We start from the raw sequence: 17,426 nt of genomic DNA on the forward strand, positions 1-17,426 counted from the left end.
GCCCATTTCTTTAATCAGGTTTTTTGTTGTTGAGTTGTTTGAGTTCCTTCTATATTTTGTACATTAACCTCTTATTGTATGTATCATTTAAAAAACATCTTTTCTCATTCAGTAGGGTCATTGTTGTGTTATAGATGGTTTCCTTGGCTGTGCAGAACCTTTTTAGTTTGATACGATCCATTTGTTTACTTTTGCCTTTGTTTCACTTGCCTGAGAAGACATAGCTGAAAAAATATTGCTAAGACTGTCGTCAAAGAGCATAGTGCCTATGTTTTCCTCTAAGAGCTTCATGGTTTCAGGTCTTATATTCATGTCTTCAGTCCATTTTGAGTAAATTTTGTGTATGGTGTGAGATTGAGGTCTAGTTTCCTTTTTTTTTTTTGCCTGTGGCTGTTCAGTTTTCCCAACACCATTTGTTAAAGATACTATTCTTTTTCCACTGTATGTTCTTGCTCCTCTGTCATAAATTAATTTTCCGTATGTGTGGGTTTATTTCTGGGCTCTCTCTTCTGTTCCATTAATACAAGTATCTGTTTTGCTGCTAGTATCATGCTGTTTTGATCACTGTGGCTTTGTAAGATAGTTCGAAAGCGGGGAGTATATGTCTGCAGCTTTGTTCCTTTTTCTTAGGATTGCTTTGGCTATTTGGAGCCTTTTGTTGTTCTTTATAAATTTTAGAAATTTTTATTCTATTTCTGTGAAAAATATCCTTGGGATTTTGATAAGGACTGCATTGAATCTGTAATAAGGACATTTTAACAATGTTAATTCTTTCAGTCTGGGAGCACAAAGCATCTTTCCATTTATTTATCTTTCTCAATTTTTTTTTAACAATAAAAGCATATAGTTTATAACTAGAAATCTTTCTCTACTGTGCCCCGGATATAACTCCCATCAGCCTTCAAAAGTCCTGAGGCAAGAAGGAGCCTAAGCTGCTGAAGCTTCTCTAGCAGTTTTCCTTGTTCTTCCCAGGGTACTTTTACAAATATTATCATTTTCTATTTATACAATAAAAAATATTAGGAAGCATTGCTCTAATTATTTCTCATCCTCTAAATGAATATCTTCATATTTTAAATGTAGATTTTCATATTAAGAAAATTTTTATTGAAATATAATTGATTTACTTAATTGTACAGTGGCATTATTTAATTATAATTATCATAAGTTCTTTGATGGAGAGGAAATCAGAATCAGATCTAAGAAGACTTCAGCATTCCAAGAATGATGTCAAATGACCCCCTTCATGGTGGATTATTAAAATACAGTCCTACAACTGTATTATTAATAACCATTTCTCTCCATGGTACAATGTAAAGTCTATAATGTCTTGTTTATCACATCACCTAGAATGGTGTAATGCCTTTACTGAAGAATCAATGAGATGGAACAAATTGTGAGGACATATTTATATAGTTACACTGTTTTTTAACCAATTTATGCATTTTATATTTTACTTATTTTCAGAGGGTGTATTATTTTTGTTATGCTTACCAGTTGTTATTCTTTTTACTATGCTATATAAAATATTTAATGGTATATAAGGCTTTCTTCTTTATAAATTTTAGTTGCTTAATATAACAATTTAATATAATGCTAATATTTAAAGAAAAATTGAAATGTAATAGATAAAACTAAGTAGTAAAGATGAAAGCCATAAAATTGGGATAAAGTATAGAATAAATTTCCTATTTGTCTCAGCATATTTTCCATTCCACTTCTCCAGTGGGAGTCACTTAATCTGTTTCTTAAGATCCATGTTATAATAATCTGCGTGAATGTAATTGTGTGTAAATGTATGTATTTTATTCTGTAAAAAAATAAAAATTAAAATTAAAAAAAAGAAATATAATTGATTTATAATATTATATTAGTTTCACAGCATAGGGATTTAATACATTTATAGATTATAGTCCATTTAAGTTATTACAAAATAATGGCTATAATTCTCTGTGCTGTACAATATGTCTGTGTTGCTTACTTATTTTATACATAATAGTATGTCTTTTCATCCCATACCCTATCTCACCTCTCCCCAAGATTTTCATATTTAGATAACATACTAACCATAGCTACTATTTATTGAGTATACATAAACAGATGTATCACATACATTGTAGAGAGAATTAAGTGGGACATCTTATGAGGTTGTAGGCATTAGTACCTGCATGTTACAAATGTGGAAACTGAGATAGTGATCACTTGTGATTTGTCAATGATTTCAGCCTTTTTAACTGGTGAAGTTAGAAATGCCTGACTCTACCGTGTAATGCAGACTTCCATCTTCCTGGTTGAGGGAGGCTATGAAAACTGACAAAAGACTTCTTATTGAAACTCTCATTTTGGAGGTAATTTATTTAGAAAAGAAACTCGGTCTTTTTTTGATTTTTTTTTTATTACCTAATGAATTTTATTACATTTATAGGTATACAATGATCATCACAAACAAATTTTACAGCATTTCCATCCCAAACCCTCAGTGCATTCCCCTACCTCCCAACTTGTCTCATTTGGAAACTGTGTTTTTCAAAGTCTGTGAGGCAGTATATATTCTGGAAGGAAATTCATTGTGCCCTTTTTTTAGATTCCGTATGTAAGTGATAGCATTTGATGTTGGTGTCTCATTGTATGGCTGACTTCACTTGGCATGGTAATTTCTAGGTCCATCCATGTTGCTGCAAATGCTGTTCTTTCTTTCCTTTTAATGGCTGAGTAATATTCCATTGCGTATATTGATCCACTCGTCTGTAGATGGACATTTAGGTTGTTTCCATGTCTTGGCTATTGCATATAGTATTGCATGAGCATTGGAGTACATGTGTCTTTTTGAGTCATGGTTTTCTCTGGATAGATGCCCAGGAGTGAGATTCCTGGATCAAGTGGGACTTCTATTTTTAATTTTCTGAGGAATCTCCATACTGTTTTCCACAGTGGTTCCACCAATTTACATTCCCACCAACAGTGTAATAGGGTTCCTTTTTCTCCACAACCTCTTCAGCACTTATTGTTTGTAGACTTTTGATGATGGCCATTCTGGCTGGTGTAAGGTGGTACCTCATTGTGGTTTTGATTTGCATTTCTCTAATGAATAGTGATGTTGAATATCTTTTCATGTGTATTTTGGCCATCCGTATGTCTTTGGTGAATTGTCTGTTTAGATTTTATGCCGATTTTTTGATGGAATTGTTTGTTTTTTTGGTATTGAGTTATAGGAGGTGTTTATAAATTTTGGAGATTAATCCCTTGTCAGTCGATTCATTTGCAAAAATTTTCTTCCATTCTGTGGGTTATCTTTTTGTTTTGTTTAGGGTTTCCTTTGCTGTGCAGAAACTTTTAAGTTTAAGTCCCATTTGCTTATTTTTGTTTTTATTGTCATTACTCTAAGAGGTGGATCTGAGAAGGTGTTGCTGTCGTTTATGTCAGCGAGTGTTTGGCCTGTGTTTTCCTCTAAGAGTTTTATGGTGTCTGGTCTTATATCTAGGTCTTTAATCCATTTGGAGTTTATTTTTGTGTATGGTGTTAAGAAGTGTTCTAATTTCATTCTTTTACATGTGGCCAGTTTTTCCAGCACCACTTAATGAACAGGCTGTCTTTTCTCCATTTATATTTTTGCCTCCTTTGTCATAGGTTAGTTGACTGTAGGTGTGTGGGTTTAATTCTGGGCTTTCTATCCCTTTCCACTGATCTATATATCTGTCTTTGTGCCAGTACCATACGGTTTTGATGACTGTTGCTTTGTAGTATTGTCTGAAGTCTGGGATCCTGATTCCTCCAGCTCCATTTTTCTTTTTCAGGATGTCTTTGGCTATTCTGGGTCTTTTGTGCTTCCAAACAAACTTTAAAATATTTTGTTCGAGTTCTGTGAAAAATGTCCTTGGTAATTTGCTAGGGATTGCATTGAATCTGTAGATCTCCTTGGGTAGTATAGTCATTTGGATGATATTGACCCTTCCAATCCAAGATCATGGTATGTCTTTCCATCTGTTTGTGTCATCTTTGATTTCTTTCATCAGTGTCTTATAGTTTTCAGAGTACAGGTCTTTTGTCTCTTTAGGTAGGTTATTTATTCCTAAGTATTTTATTCTTTCTGATACGATGGTAAATGGGATTGCTTCCCTAATTTCTCAAGAAACTCAGTCTTTTAAGAGAGTTTACAAACCCTACTTCACGCTTCAGGGCTGAGTGTGGATCATTAGAACTTATAAAAGCACTTGAAATTTTGAAAATTAGGAAAGAGGGGTTCATTTTTCTAGAAAATGGTGTAATTTTTTGACAGGGCCTCCCTCTCTGACACTGCTCTCCCGGGGCCCAGGCTCTCCACTTGTAACCAGAGCCCATCCCCTCTCTGCTGCTCAAGGACACACTCCAGCAGGTCTCCCCTTTGTCTCCTAAATGGCAGTTTGCCCCTGTCTACCATGTAGAAACATATTATTTTCCTCATCTTTAGAAAGTCTCTTTTATCTCCACTTCCCCCTCCGGCCACTGCCCCATTTCTTCGTTCCTCTTTGTGGCCAGAGTCTTGCAGAGAGTTGATATACTTATTCTGTAGCCCCGTTTTTGAAAATCCACTACCAAGCTTTCCCCCCATACCAGTCCCACAAAGCTGTTCTTATCAAAGGCCCCTAAAGACCTTCATGTTGCCAAAAGCCTAGTGGTCAGGTTCTCAGTTCTCATCTTACATGACCGCAGCAGTTTTTGTCTTTTTTTTTTTTTTGTCTTTTTTCTATGGCCTCACCCGCAGCATATGGAGATTCCCAGGCTAGGGGTCCAGTCGGAGCTGTAGCTGCCGGCCTATGCCACAGCCACAGCAATGTGGGATCCAAGCCACCACATCTGCGGCCTACACCACAGCTCATGACAACGCCAGATCCTTAACCCACTCAGCAAGGCCAGGGATCAAACCTGCAACCTAATCAGATTCACTGACCACCGAGCCATGATGGGAACTCCATCAACTCCATCGCAGCAGTTTTTCATACAGGTGCTCGCTACATACTCCTAGAAACACATTCTTTAATTGCCTTCCAGCGTCCTACACTTTGACTGTTCCCCCTCCTCACGGTCTGTACCTCCTCTCTCTCTTTACTGGTCCTCCACATCTCCTTGCCATCTTTTGCAGCTGCCTCCATTGCATTTCCACTTGGTTATCGAATAAGCATCTTAAGTTGAACATGCCCAGAAGCAAACTTCTGTCCCTCAAACTTGCTCCGCCTTCAGTCTGACCCAGTGCAGTTAAAGACAACTCTAGCCTTCTTCTTGCTCAGACCAAAAACCCTGAGGTCATTTTATTCATTAGCAGATCCTTTTGGTTGTGTCTTCAAAATGTATGATTTTTTATCATCTCACAGATACTACGTTAGTCCAAGCTATCATAATCTCTTGCCTTAATTACTGTAAAAGCCTTTTAAGTGGCCCCCAGCTTCCTTCTGGGTTCCTGTTAAACAGCAAGTCAAGTTGGATCACTCCTCTGCTCAGATAAAAAGGCAGCCCATCTCACTCAAAGTTTAAATGATTAAAACGGCTGTGCTTCTGTGATCTGGGCCCAGTTGTCCCCACCCTCATTTTACTGCTCTCTTCTAATCGCTTGCCTAATCACACTGCCTCCCTTACCTGTTAGGCACGTCTCCACCTCAGGTCCTTTGTATTTATAGTTCCCACCACTTAACCCAGCACTTCTGGATGCTCTAGAGCCCTATCTCATCACTTTCTCCCTATCTTCAAATGTCACCTGCTCTCATAACAAAAGTTATGCTCTCTCATAACTTTTCTGACCACTCCGCTTAAAATTGTGAAAGCCCCCACTCCTCCCACACCTGCTACGCATTTTCTCCAAAACACTCAGGACCTATGACACACATTTGGTTTCTTTCTTACTAGAATGTAATCTCCATGTGAGTAGAGATTTTCCTCTGCTGTTCAGTGTACATGACTGAACAACATAGACTGAACATAGACTCCTATGTACCAATGTCTACTCTATAGTAAGCACTCAATAAATGTTTGTTGAATGAAAGAATGAACTGGTGTTACTCTTGAGGAATTAGACTATTTGTTTACATGAAAACCTACACAAAGATTTATAATGAGATGGATTTGATCAAGACCAAGCATGCTTACTGACATTTGTGTTAACTCAGTTAACCATCCACCAGAGTCACCTGGTTTCATTTTATTACATTTTATTCCACGAGCTGCTTTTTAAACCTCAGTACATTAATGTATTTTAAACAAGTGTTTTACATTCTGATTCTTCCAAATTTTCATAATTAAAAAAAATCATTTATTTTTGGCTGAAGTTTTCATGTCTATGAAATGAAAAATATCTGCTTGGGCACCAACTCAAAAGGATAGGAAGGTTTAGCGTGTTCAGTCAACAGTGATCTCAAGAAGTTTCAACTCTTAAAATAGACTTCCTCCCAAGAAATTGTGTTACATAAAATTTCTACTTTGCTCTGCTCTTCAGGTCCTGTTCATTCACTTTTCAACTATCTATGTTAATTAAGGGAAAAATGATCAGTCATTGATTATATAATTGCAAATAATCCACTTGGCATCCTTCTGTTTCATGTCATCTTTTTTTTTTTTTTTTTTTTTTGTCTTTTTTGCCTTTTCTAGGGCCGCTCCCGCAACATGTGGAGGTTCCCAGGCTAGGGATCTAATCAGAGCTGTAGCCACCGGCCTATGCCACAGCCACAGCAATGCCAGATCCTTAACCCACTGAGCAAGGCCAGAGATCGAACCCGCAACCTCATGGTTGCTAGTTGGATTCGTTAACCACTGTGCCATGACGGAAACTCCGGTTTCATGTCATCTTAAAAACAAATACAGATGGGCAGTTTTATGTTTTGTTCAGGGAGAAGAGTCTGAAGGTAGAAGAGCTTAATTCAAATGCTTTTCCTATAAGTAAGCTTGTCATATAAACAGCCTGTTCCAGTCCCTTTTTGTTCCAGCTAGAAAAAATATGTTCACTTTTATTAACCAAAAATATTTTTACATGAAGACAAAAGAAGGAGAATAATTGTACTTGCTGAGCTCTTCTGACAACCATCATTTTTTTGGGTTTTTGTTTGTTTGTTTGTTTGTTTTTCAGTCTTTATCCTTGGTAAATTTATTTCAGGTTCTGGGGCATTAGTGATGTTTATTCAGTCTAACGCATGCTCTTAACATTGCAATTTTCTGATTTGTTCCTGTTAAGAGTTTCAAAGGTTACTGAAATTTTTCTTTTTCTCGCATTTTCTTTACCACTTTTCAAAGACAAATTTTGATTTGGCTTGTTAGTACTATGAATTTGATCTTCTAATAAGTAAGAAGATAGATTCCTTCATGTAGAGAAATCTGATGCTATTGTATGTTTTGTACTGAGGTTTTTAGGTTTCAGATGTAAGGTCCTTTTGGACAAACTTACGTGTATGAAGTTATCTCTGCACAAATACACTAGATTGCTTATGAAATATATCTTTTATTTAATATTAAAATCCTTTTATTTGGAATTTAACTCTAAGCTTCTTGTTGGAATGTTACAGTTTAAGTGATGATATCTCCCAGGTGTGTTTTTCCACAAATCCTGGTTTATACCTGTTTCTCTGGCATAATTTTTTTTTTTTTTTTTTTTTTTTTTTGTCTTTTGTCTTTTGTTGTTGTTGTTGCTATTTCTTGGGCCGCTCCTGCGGCATATGGAGGTTCCCAGGCTAGGGGTCCAATCGGAGCTGTAGCCACCAGCCTACGCCAGAGCCACAGCAAAGCGTGATCTGAGCCGCGTCTACAACCTACACCACAGCTCACGGCAACGCCGGATCGTTAACCCACTGAGCAAGGGCAGGGACCGAACCCGCAACCTCATGGTTCCTAGTCGGATTCGTTAACCACTGCGCCACGACGGGAACTCCTCTGGCATAATTATTAATGACACCCTCTTTTACTCTAAAAAGCATCTAATTTGAAAAATACATTATTTGGATACTAGTAATATACTCACTTTTCTTTTGCATTTTAAGTAGGATTGATAAGGTTTCTTTTCCCTTTTCTGTCATCTTTCCTCTCAGTTCACCTATACACAAATATGGGATGGATAGGGAGATAGAAATGTGTGTTTATGAGGGAATGGACTTTCATATTGTAGGGAACAATATGATAGAATTGTGTAAAACAGTTTGGGAATCAAATGTTAGCTTTCTAAAAAGCATTTCTAAGGTTGAGACATTTGAAGTTTTATATTTTAGACAAGATCGGGAGCGTTGAGGATGGTATGGCCATAGACGAAGATTTGTATTTTAGAACATTTGTTATAATGTTGGCCAACTCCAAAAATCTTCCTCTGTTATTATGATTACATTTCTATACTCAATTTGGGCTTTAAGCCTGTAGCTCCTTTAGCTTGTACATGCTGTCAATTTTTCAAGTTTGTCTTTTGGAGAACATTTGAATTCCTGCTATTCTGTAATTGTGTTTCTGTTGCATTTTCTAATGCATTTAACATTTAAAAATGGATAGTTTATTAGCTATGTGGCAGTTATGGCTTTATCTGTGGCAGGAATCAGTCCATCTGGTGTTTCATCAAATCAGTCTGAGTTTGAAAGAGCAGGGTATAATATATTCACGACTTTTCCAAAGCTTATTTTTGATTTAACATCTATTTCAGTTAGGAAATAGTCCTATAAGTCTCAGAATGACAGAATTTCCTAAGGGGAAGAGTTCTGTGAGACAAGGAGACTCTTAAGAAAGGCCGCTTAGTGTGATGAAGAGCGTGGACTTGGCACCATACGCTTTTGGTTCACATTTGGGTTCTAACATACTTGTCATAGTAAGTGACCATCATAGGCAAAATACTTCTCTGTGTTTCAGCCTTCTCCTTTGTGAACTGGAGGTAGTGATAACACCTATGCTTTGTTGGATTGTTGTAAAGATTAAATGAGATTATATGTACAGTGCCTAGAAAAGCTTGTAGCCTGGGTGAGCAGCCCATTTGCTCTTACTATTATTGTCAGTGGAAGAATAATTCATTTTATCTCTCAGACTTAATTTGAAACATTAAAAATCAATTCCTAATATTAAAGGAGGTATCTCTGTCTTAAAAGGAATTATACTACTTCTTGTTAAAGTATGTAGTTTGTGGCAGGATATGAAAGGCCTGGTTTCTGATAAGAACGATTTACACAGAAATCTTACCAGCAAACACTTATGAGAGGACTTATTGGTAGAAGCCTCTAGCTTCCCAGTCATTTCGGTTTTCTCTATTTGAATTACCTTTGTTTAATTTATCCTTTAAGGTCCAACTTACATGTCTTCCTTTCATTCACTCTAGTTAAAATAATCAACTCCCGGAGTTCCCATTGTGGCTCAGTGGGTTAAGGACCCAACTGCTATCCATGAGGATGTGGGTTCAATCCCTGGCCTTGCCTAATGAGTTAAAAGATCCAACATTGCCAGGAGCTGTGGTGTCGGTCACAGATGCAGCTCGGATCCCGAGTTGCTGTGGCTGTGGCATAGGCCAGCAGCTGAAGTTCCAATTTGACCCCTAGCCTGAGAACCTCCATATGCTGCAGGGGCAGCCCTGAAAAGGAAAAAGAAATAATAAGCTCCCTTTATTTTTTGTTTTGTTTTGTTTTGTTTTTTACTGCTTTTTTTTTAGGACCATACCCATGGCATATGGAAGTTCCCAGGCCAGGGGTCGAATCGAAGCTACAGCTGCCATCCTACACCATAGCCACAGCAATGCCAGATCCTAGCCACATCTGCGACCTGCACCACAGCTCACAGCAACGCTGGATCCTTAACCAACTGAGGGAGGCCGGGGATCAAACCCGAAACCTCATGGATCCTAGTCGGGTTTGTTAACCACTGAGCCACGAAGGGAATTCCCTGTAGTCAGCTCCCTGTCTTTGTGGTTATAGAATTTTTGTTTATGCCTTAATGGAGCACTAATTCTAGTTAGCTGGATGATAGAGATTGTGGCCTGGTGAAGGCATCCGTGCCCTCTAATCATATCTCATCTCAGAAGCCTTAATTTTAGCTTATTCTGAGTTTTATTTTATCCCCTGTGACTTGTTTTTCCTTCCTTTCTTCTTTCCTTCTTTCTCCCTCCTTTCCTTTCCCTCCCTCTCTCTCCTTCCTTCCTTCCTTCCTTCCTTTCTTTCTTTCTTTCTTTCCTTCCTTCCTTCCTTCCTTCCTTCCTTCCTTCCTTCCTTCCTTCCTTCCTTCTTTCTTTCTTTCTTTCTTTCTTTCTTTCTTTCTTTCTTTCTTTCTTTCTTATGTTGAGATATAATTGACACACAGTACTTGTATAGTATTTTATAGTAATTTCTATAGGTTTAAGGTGTAGAGCGTAAAGATTTGACTTAAATACATCATTAAATGATGTCTACAAAAAGTTTAGTGAACGTCTATCATTCTCACATAGATACAAAATTAAAGAAAGAGAAAAATTTTGTTTTCTTTTTGATGAGAACTCTTAGGGTATACTCTCTTAACAACGTTCATGTGTAATGCACAGCAGTATTAATTGTATTTATCATGTTGTACATTATACAGGCCTACTATTTTATTTACCTTGTCACTGGAATTTTGTACCTTTTGACCATCTTCCTCCATTTCCCCCATACCCCACCCCCTGCCTTTTCAATCTTTTTTTTCTGAGTTTGTTTTTGAAGTATAATGACCTACAATATTATTAGATCCTGTTACACAACATAATGAGTCCCTCTTTCTGTACATTTCACAATGATAAGTCTAATTACCATTTTTGCTTTTATTTATAATGCCCATTGTTGCATAAAGGAAATGTAGTAGGGACTGAAGCTTTTTTCATCTGCCAACTAATCATTCATGATTAATTAGTACTGTAAATGTATCTACTTGGAATTTTGCTACTGAAATAACTTACAGAATAAAAAGGCTATAGTATCTGAGAAAGGAAAATTGCAATCAATTCTGGATGATTTCCTACTAAAATATGTAGATCATCTAGGGTGGAAAAATGTATAAATGTTTAATATACTCTGAGAATTTCATTCTGCCTATAAAATTAAAATCTCATGTTTCAGTTAATTTGTTAATGGTGGAATATTTTTTGAAGCTCTTTGCAATCAGGGTGGTATAATAAAATAATGATACTGTTCTGTGATACCTACTTTAAAATATACCTCCACTTAGATAATAGTATACAAAACTTATTTTCTTTTTGATAAAAGTTAACTATACTTTAGTTTTTTTATTGCTATTTTATTTCTTGCTTATAAGATATTTTACTGATGAATCTCTGTTGATTGACATGTTTTAAATTTTAAATTTGTTGTTAGCATCACCATGCAAAAGATATCATCAAATACTGGCACAGCAAATATAACTACTAAGAATTTATGTCTACTAGTTATTAGATTGATTTATTCAAACCGTGTGGGTTTCCATGACTCCCTACTGACATTCTCCATCAATAATAAAAACCAAATTCTAATATCCAGCCCAGTTCTTTATAGGAGACAGGTGATATGATGTAAAAAACACTCCTTTGGAGTAAGACATAACTGGGCTCAAATTATGGCTTTAACACATAGGCTGTGTGACTGGGGCCTAGGGACTTGAGTTGTCTAAACTTGAGTTTACTCAGCTGGAAAGTATGTTAGAAAAACATAGCTTCGAGGATTTGTAGGGATTAAGTGAGCACAATCATTTATGTTACACTCCAATTTTATTTAAAATCCTCTGTTAGAGGATTTTTAAAAAATTAAGTGACTCTTTGAAAGAAGCTGACTGTTGGTATTTTTCTGATCCAAACTTCCACTTTGATTTTAAAAAAACAAACAAGATGTGATCTTTGAAGGCCCCTATCTGGCTCTATCATTTCTAATCACTCACTGTTGCTACCTTCCACCTTTTGGACATTCCCCTGCAAAGTAACTAAATGTATATATCTTTCTGTCCATTTCCGTTCCTGCTATCATCAGCACTGTTAAGTGATGACTGATACTCTGGCCGCATACTTCTTTGAGTGCTGTGTGCATGCTGACCTTCATCTCAGCTCCACTTCACACAGCTGCTCCATTGGTCGCACCCTGGATCTTAGGAACTGAACTTCTAGGCAAAAGCATTATTCTGCTTTAGAATCACTGCCCTCTGACAGCATCTCTGGTTTGCCATCTTTCCTCTACAGCTACTTCCACCTAATCTGTTAGTCATCTCATCAGGACTTCAAGTCTTTTGTCCTCGCTTACTTTCTCCTAACCTCAGTCCCATGTTCCCCTCTCTCCCCTTTAGTGGAGACTCAAGTGGGACCCAAGGTCCAGCAGTTCAGCTGTTCTTGTGTGCTTATCTACCTTCATTTCTCTGTGGATTCTTGTGATCTCTGTGTTGTATCTCTATAATATTTTATATTGCATTCGTTAACCTCTCAAACCTCAGCTTTCTTATGGATAATATGTTGATCATTATACCTGCCTCTTTAGATTATGTTAAGGATTAATTGAGTTGCTATATATAAACACTGTTTAGCCTACCTTTGAACTGTGTGGAAACAATTCTGGAGAAAGGTAGCATGCTATTTAAAGATTAGACCATGTTTGTACCTACACTGCTCTGTGCTGCTGGAGAGACGCATCAAGCCAGGCACATTCATTTAGTCTACACTGTGGGTCACAAACCTCTGGGATATCCCTGAGACTAGAAGTTAGTCCAACTCCAAACAAGCCCATTTAAGAGTCTTTAAAAGGCAGATACTTGTGTATTTGGAATAACTGAAATGTGTGTTTAAATTTTAGGAGCCTCCGAGAAGCAAGGGATAATGCTTTGGCTGAAAAGGACCGAGCAGTGATGGCTGAAAAGGATGCTCTAGAAAAACATGATCAGCTCTTAGACAGGTAAGCATCCTGAAAACAGAAATGTTAAAACTCTTTAAAGTTTTGTACCTTTTTCTTTTTTTTTTTTTTTTTTTTTGGTTTTGGTTTTGGTTTTTTTGCTTTTTATGGCTGCACCCATGGCAAATGGAAATTCCCAGGCTAGGGGTCGAATCGAAGCTACAGCTGCTGGCCTGTGCCACACCACACAGGATCTGAGCAGCTACTGCAACTTACACCACAGCTCATGGCTATGCTGTATCCACTGAGGGAGGCCAGAGATCAAACCCGCATCCTCATGGATCCTAGTTGGGTTCGTTAACCTCTGAGCCATGAAGGGAAAGCCACTCTTTTTGTTTAATGTATCTTTTTAATGAAAATTTAATTTTCATTTCAGTTGAAGTATGATTTAAATGTAATACTTTGCATGTGTAATGATTGCATATATTGAAATAAGATACAGGACAATTCAATCCTCTAGAGAGTTTCCTTATATCCCTTTGGTCAGTCTCAACCTCCATCCATGAAGGGGAAGATACTTTGTGATTTATGTCACCGTAGCTTAGTTTTGTCCTTGATGGACTGAAAATAAATGGAATTGTACAGTATGTACCTTTTTGTATCTAGCTTCTTTGACTCAACATTGTATGTTTTGAGCCATTATATGTTGTTTCAGTAGTTCATTTCTTACTGTTGCTGGGCATGAATATGCCACATTTTGTTTATTCATCCACCTGTCAGTGGACATTTAGTTTGTTTCCAGTTTGGCGCTATCGTGAATAAAGCTGCTATGAACATTTTTATACAAGTCTTTTTGTAGGCATATGTTTCTACTTTTTTGGATAAATATCTAGAAATGTACCTTCTAATCATCAGGTAGATGAATGTTTTACTTGAAAAGAACTGCCAAACAACTCAAAGTGGTTGGACCTTTTTTTTTTTAACTTTTTAAAGTTTTACTGAAGTAGTTTTTGATGTATGAGAAAGTGATTCAGTTTAACTTGTACACACATCCATTCTCTTTCAGATTCTTTTCCCACATAGATTATCACTGAATATTGGGTAGAGTTCTTTGTGTGGTATAGCAGGTCCCCTTTGGCCAGTCATTCCATATACTCCAGTGTGCATATGCCAATCCCAAGCCTTTAGTTCATCCCTCCTCTCCCCACCCCTGTCCCCTTTGGAAACCCTAAGTTTTTCAAAGTCTGTGAGTCAGTCTGTTCTGCAATTAAATTCATTTGTATCCTTTTTTTTTTTTCTTTAGATTCCACATATAAGTGATATGGTCTGATGTTTGTCTTTCACTGTCTAACTTCACTTAGTATGATAATTCATAGGTTCATCCGTGTTGATGCAAATGGCATTATTTCATTCTTTTTACGGCTGAGTACTATTCCATTGTATATATGTACCACACTTTCTTTATCCATTCTTCTGTTGATTGACATTTAGGTTGCTTCCATGTCTTGGCTGTTGTAAATAGTGCTGCAGTGAACACTGGGCTGCATATATCTTTTCAAATTAATGTTTTTTTCCCAGATAGATGCCCAGAAGTTGGGTTGCTGAACCCTATGGTAGTTCTATTTTTAGTTTTTTGAGGACTATCCATACTGTTTTCAATAGTGGTTGTACCACCAGGAGCATTAAGACAGTTCCCTTTTCTTCACACCCTCTCCAGCATTTATTGTTTGTAGATTTTTTGATGATGACCATTCTGGCTGGTATAAGTAGTTTTGATTGTATTTCTCTAATAATTAGCAATGCTGTGCATCTTTTCTTGTGTTTGGGGGCCATCTGTATGGTTATACCATTTGTATACTCAGTTTATTTTTGAAAAATCTATATGTTCTGGTGCAGGTATGTTGGAGGGTAGGAGAAGAGAGAGACTAAATCATCTTTAATTTATCAATAGAAAGTATGTTAAATTGCCTAGTTAAAAGGAAAATCACTGATAAATTTTCAAGTAAATATAATTACCTCATTAAACAATGTATTTTAGTGGTTCAAAATATATGCAAAGTAAACACTGGTTATCTTTCTTATTTTTAGATTTTTCTTTTGAAATAATTTCAGACAGAAAAGTTGCTAAAATAGTACATAAAGTTTTCATTTACCTTTTGCATACTGAAATGTGAGATTATTAAAAATAATCTCAGTGGGTCTTTTAATAGTTAAATGAAGATTGCAGATTCGTGGTTTAAGCAATACAGGAAACTAAAAATTCAGGCATGTTTTCACATAATTAACCTATCATTAATCCTCTAGAATGTCAAAATCTTTTAGAATTGTTCAAAATGTTATACTTCAAAATTCACATCAGTCTTATAAACTTGACTCATGGAGAAATTTTAACAAATATAATAATGAAGAGATCTTTTCTATAATGTAAAAATATGTCTGCTTCCAAAGATCTTAATATAAAATTGAACATGTATAAATCAACTGTTTTTATTAGCATGCTTTTGCAATTTATCTTAAAATTATCTTTTATTACATATAATCCTTCCATTTATAAATCTTTGTGATTTCCACTACAGATTTACGTGGCTTTTTGTTGATATTAGTTTTGAGTGTGATATATTTACTAATGACTCTAGAATAATATTTATGGACTCATTAGCAAGCCTTAAAAGAAAGTATAAGATTTTAGCTAGTAAACCAGAATGTATATGCAGGGAAATTTTCATAAATTGCTAGCTTGGTATGTTTTCATGAGTTTGGAAAGAAGAGAATAGTAAAATTGACCATAAAATTGACTATTTTATATTTATTCTAAGCTCTGTAATGTTCTGAACTTTGACATCTAAAACCCTTCTTCTCCTACTTGTCCATACAGTAGCAACTGGTATTCATCCTAAAGGCCATGGGAGGAAGTTCCTGTCGTGGCTCAGCAGAAATGAACCTGACTAGTATCCATGAGGTTGCAGGTTTGACCCCTGGCTTCACTCAGTGAGTCGGGGATCTGGTGTTGCTATGAGCTGTGGTGTAGGTCACAGATGCAGGTCGGATCCTGGACTGCTGTGGCTGTGGTGTAGGCTAGCAGCTACAGGTCGATATGATTCAACCCCTAGCCTAGGAAGCTATATATGCTGCAGGCGTGGCCATTAAAGAACAAAAAACAGAAAAAAACTCAAAATAAGCTGGGTTTTAATAAAATGCTTAAAACAGCTAAAGGTTCCCGTCTGTTTTTTGAGCTATAATATCAACAAGCAAAGAGAAAATCCCTTAGGGTTGTAATGTTGCTAGATGATTTCAAAGAAGTAGGGTTCTAGATGTCCCCACAATTTAATTCTTCCTTAATTACTCTCTAAATTCACTATAATGCTTGTCAAAAATTTCAAAAGACTTTTAGTGAAACTTGACTAACTCCAAAATTCTTTTTCAGAATGGCTGTGATGATTCTTGTGCCTTTACTCTTGCACATGAATTTTTGTAGTCATATTCTTCATGTTAATACCCTTCGTCCATACAGAGTTCACTTTGCAATATGCTGTAGGTAGAAAACTAATTTAATTGATTTTGTTCACAAATGTACCAGTTTCCTTAAGTTTACCTGTGCATTTAATGGGATCTAAATAAAAATATGAGCAAGATTTTTTCTGTTTAATCTACACTCTACCTTGGCTCTTATATTGGGTGATGTAGGTCTACACAGGCCTTTTGGGACTGGCAAGGGGAAGTGAGTTAGGGATGCATTTGGGTTAAGTGGTTTCCAGTCTCTTCTGTTTATAGGTAAATTAGTGCTAGCCATTGCTGAGTAGCAGTGGCTTCCAGAAATATGCAGATTACCCACTGATAATAGGTTGCAGATATGTTGTGACAGATAGGAAAGTACCCATGACTAGAACCAGGGATTGTTGGCCTTCTTTCTTCATGGAAGGATATGCAAGATGCAGTAATTCATCCTTTATTTGGGGTTTTTTGGTTGTTTATTTTTTGGTTTTGGGGGGCTTTTTTGTCTGCGGCGGCGAGGGCATATGGGAGTTCCTGGGCCAGGGAATGAACCCCAGCCACTGCAGTGACAACACTGGAACCTTAACCCCATGTCTGCAAGAACTCCCTTCTTTATTTTGGAAGGGTTGCCCTGGCAGGTCTCAGACCAGTGGATACTTAAACTTTTTATTGACATGGTGTGTTCTCAAATTTCAAAGGGTTTTCCTTCCAGCTTTATTGAGGTATAATGGACAAATAAAATTGTGAGATATTGAAAGTATACAATGTGATGATTCGATATACATATACATTGTGAAAGGAGATTCTCCCTCATTGAGTTAATTGACTAACTATCAGTCCACATAAGTACTTTTTTTTTTGGTGGGAACATTTAAGTTCCACTCTCTTAGCAAATTTCGATTATACAATATGGTGTTATCAACTATAGTCACCATGTTATACATTAGATCTTTAGGCATTATTTATCTTTCAGCAAGATTTTTAAAATGAGATATCAATTTTCTATGGTTCACAAGGAAAAATTAAATATATTTCTTAAATAATAAGACTTGAAAGTCAAAATTACTCCTTGATCCATGGGCTGCAGAATGGATATGTTAGATGGCACAAAAACAACATTCATCTTGTCCCATCTATCCTCAGAGCTGT

At 36.5% G+C, this 17,426-nt stretch overlaps 1 protein-coding gene across 12 annotated transcripts in view; it reads left to right on the forward strand.

Moving 5' to 3' along the window:
• PIBF1 (progesterone immunomodulatory binding factor 1) overlaps nt 1–17,426 on the forward strand; it is a 287,448-nt gene that overhangs the window by 74,781 nt on the left and 195,241 nt on the right. For all 12 annotated transcript variants that reach the window (XM_021065663.2, XM_084981936.1, XM_084981934.1 and 9 more), the window contains exon 10: nt 12,750–12,848. In XM_021065663.2, coding sequence (XP_020921322.1) covers nt 12,750–12,848 — 99 coding nt within the window. The remainder of the gene's footprint in view (nt 1–12,749; nt 12,849–17,426) is intronic.

Source organism: Sus scrofa, chromosome 11 (genome assembly GCF_054392235.1).
Source record: "Sus scrofa isolate SSC_HxYL_T2T_F1_AM1 chromosome 11, Sscrofa_HxYL_maternal_Yorkshire_Landrace_v2.0, whole genome shotgun sequence".
Taxonomy (NCBI): Eukaryota; Metazoa; Chordata; class Mammalia; order Artiodactyla; family Suidae; genus Sus; species Sus scrofa.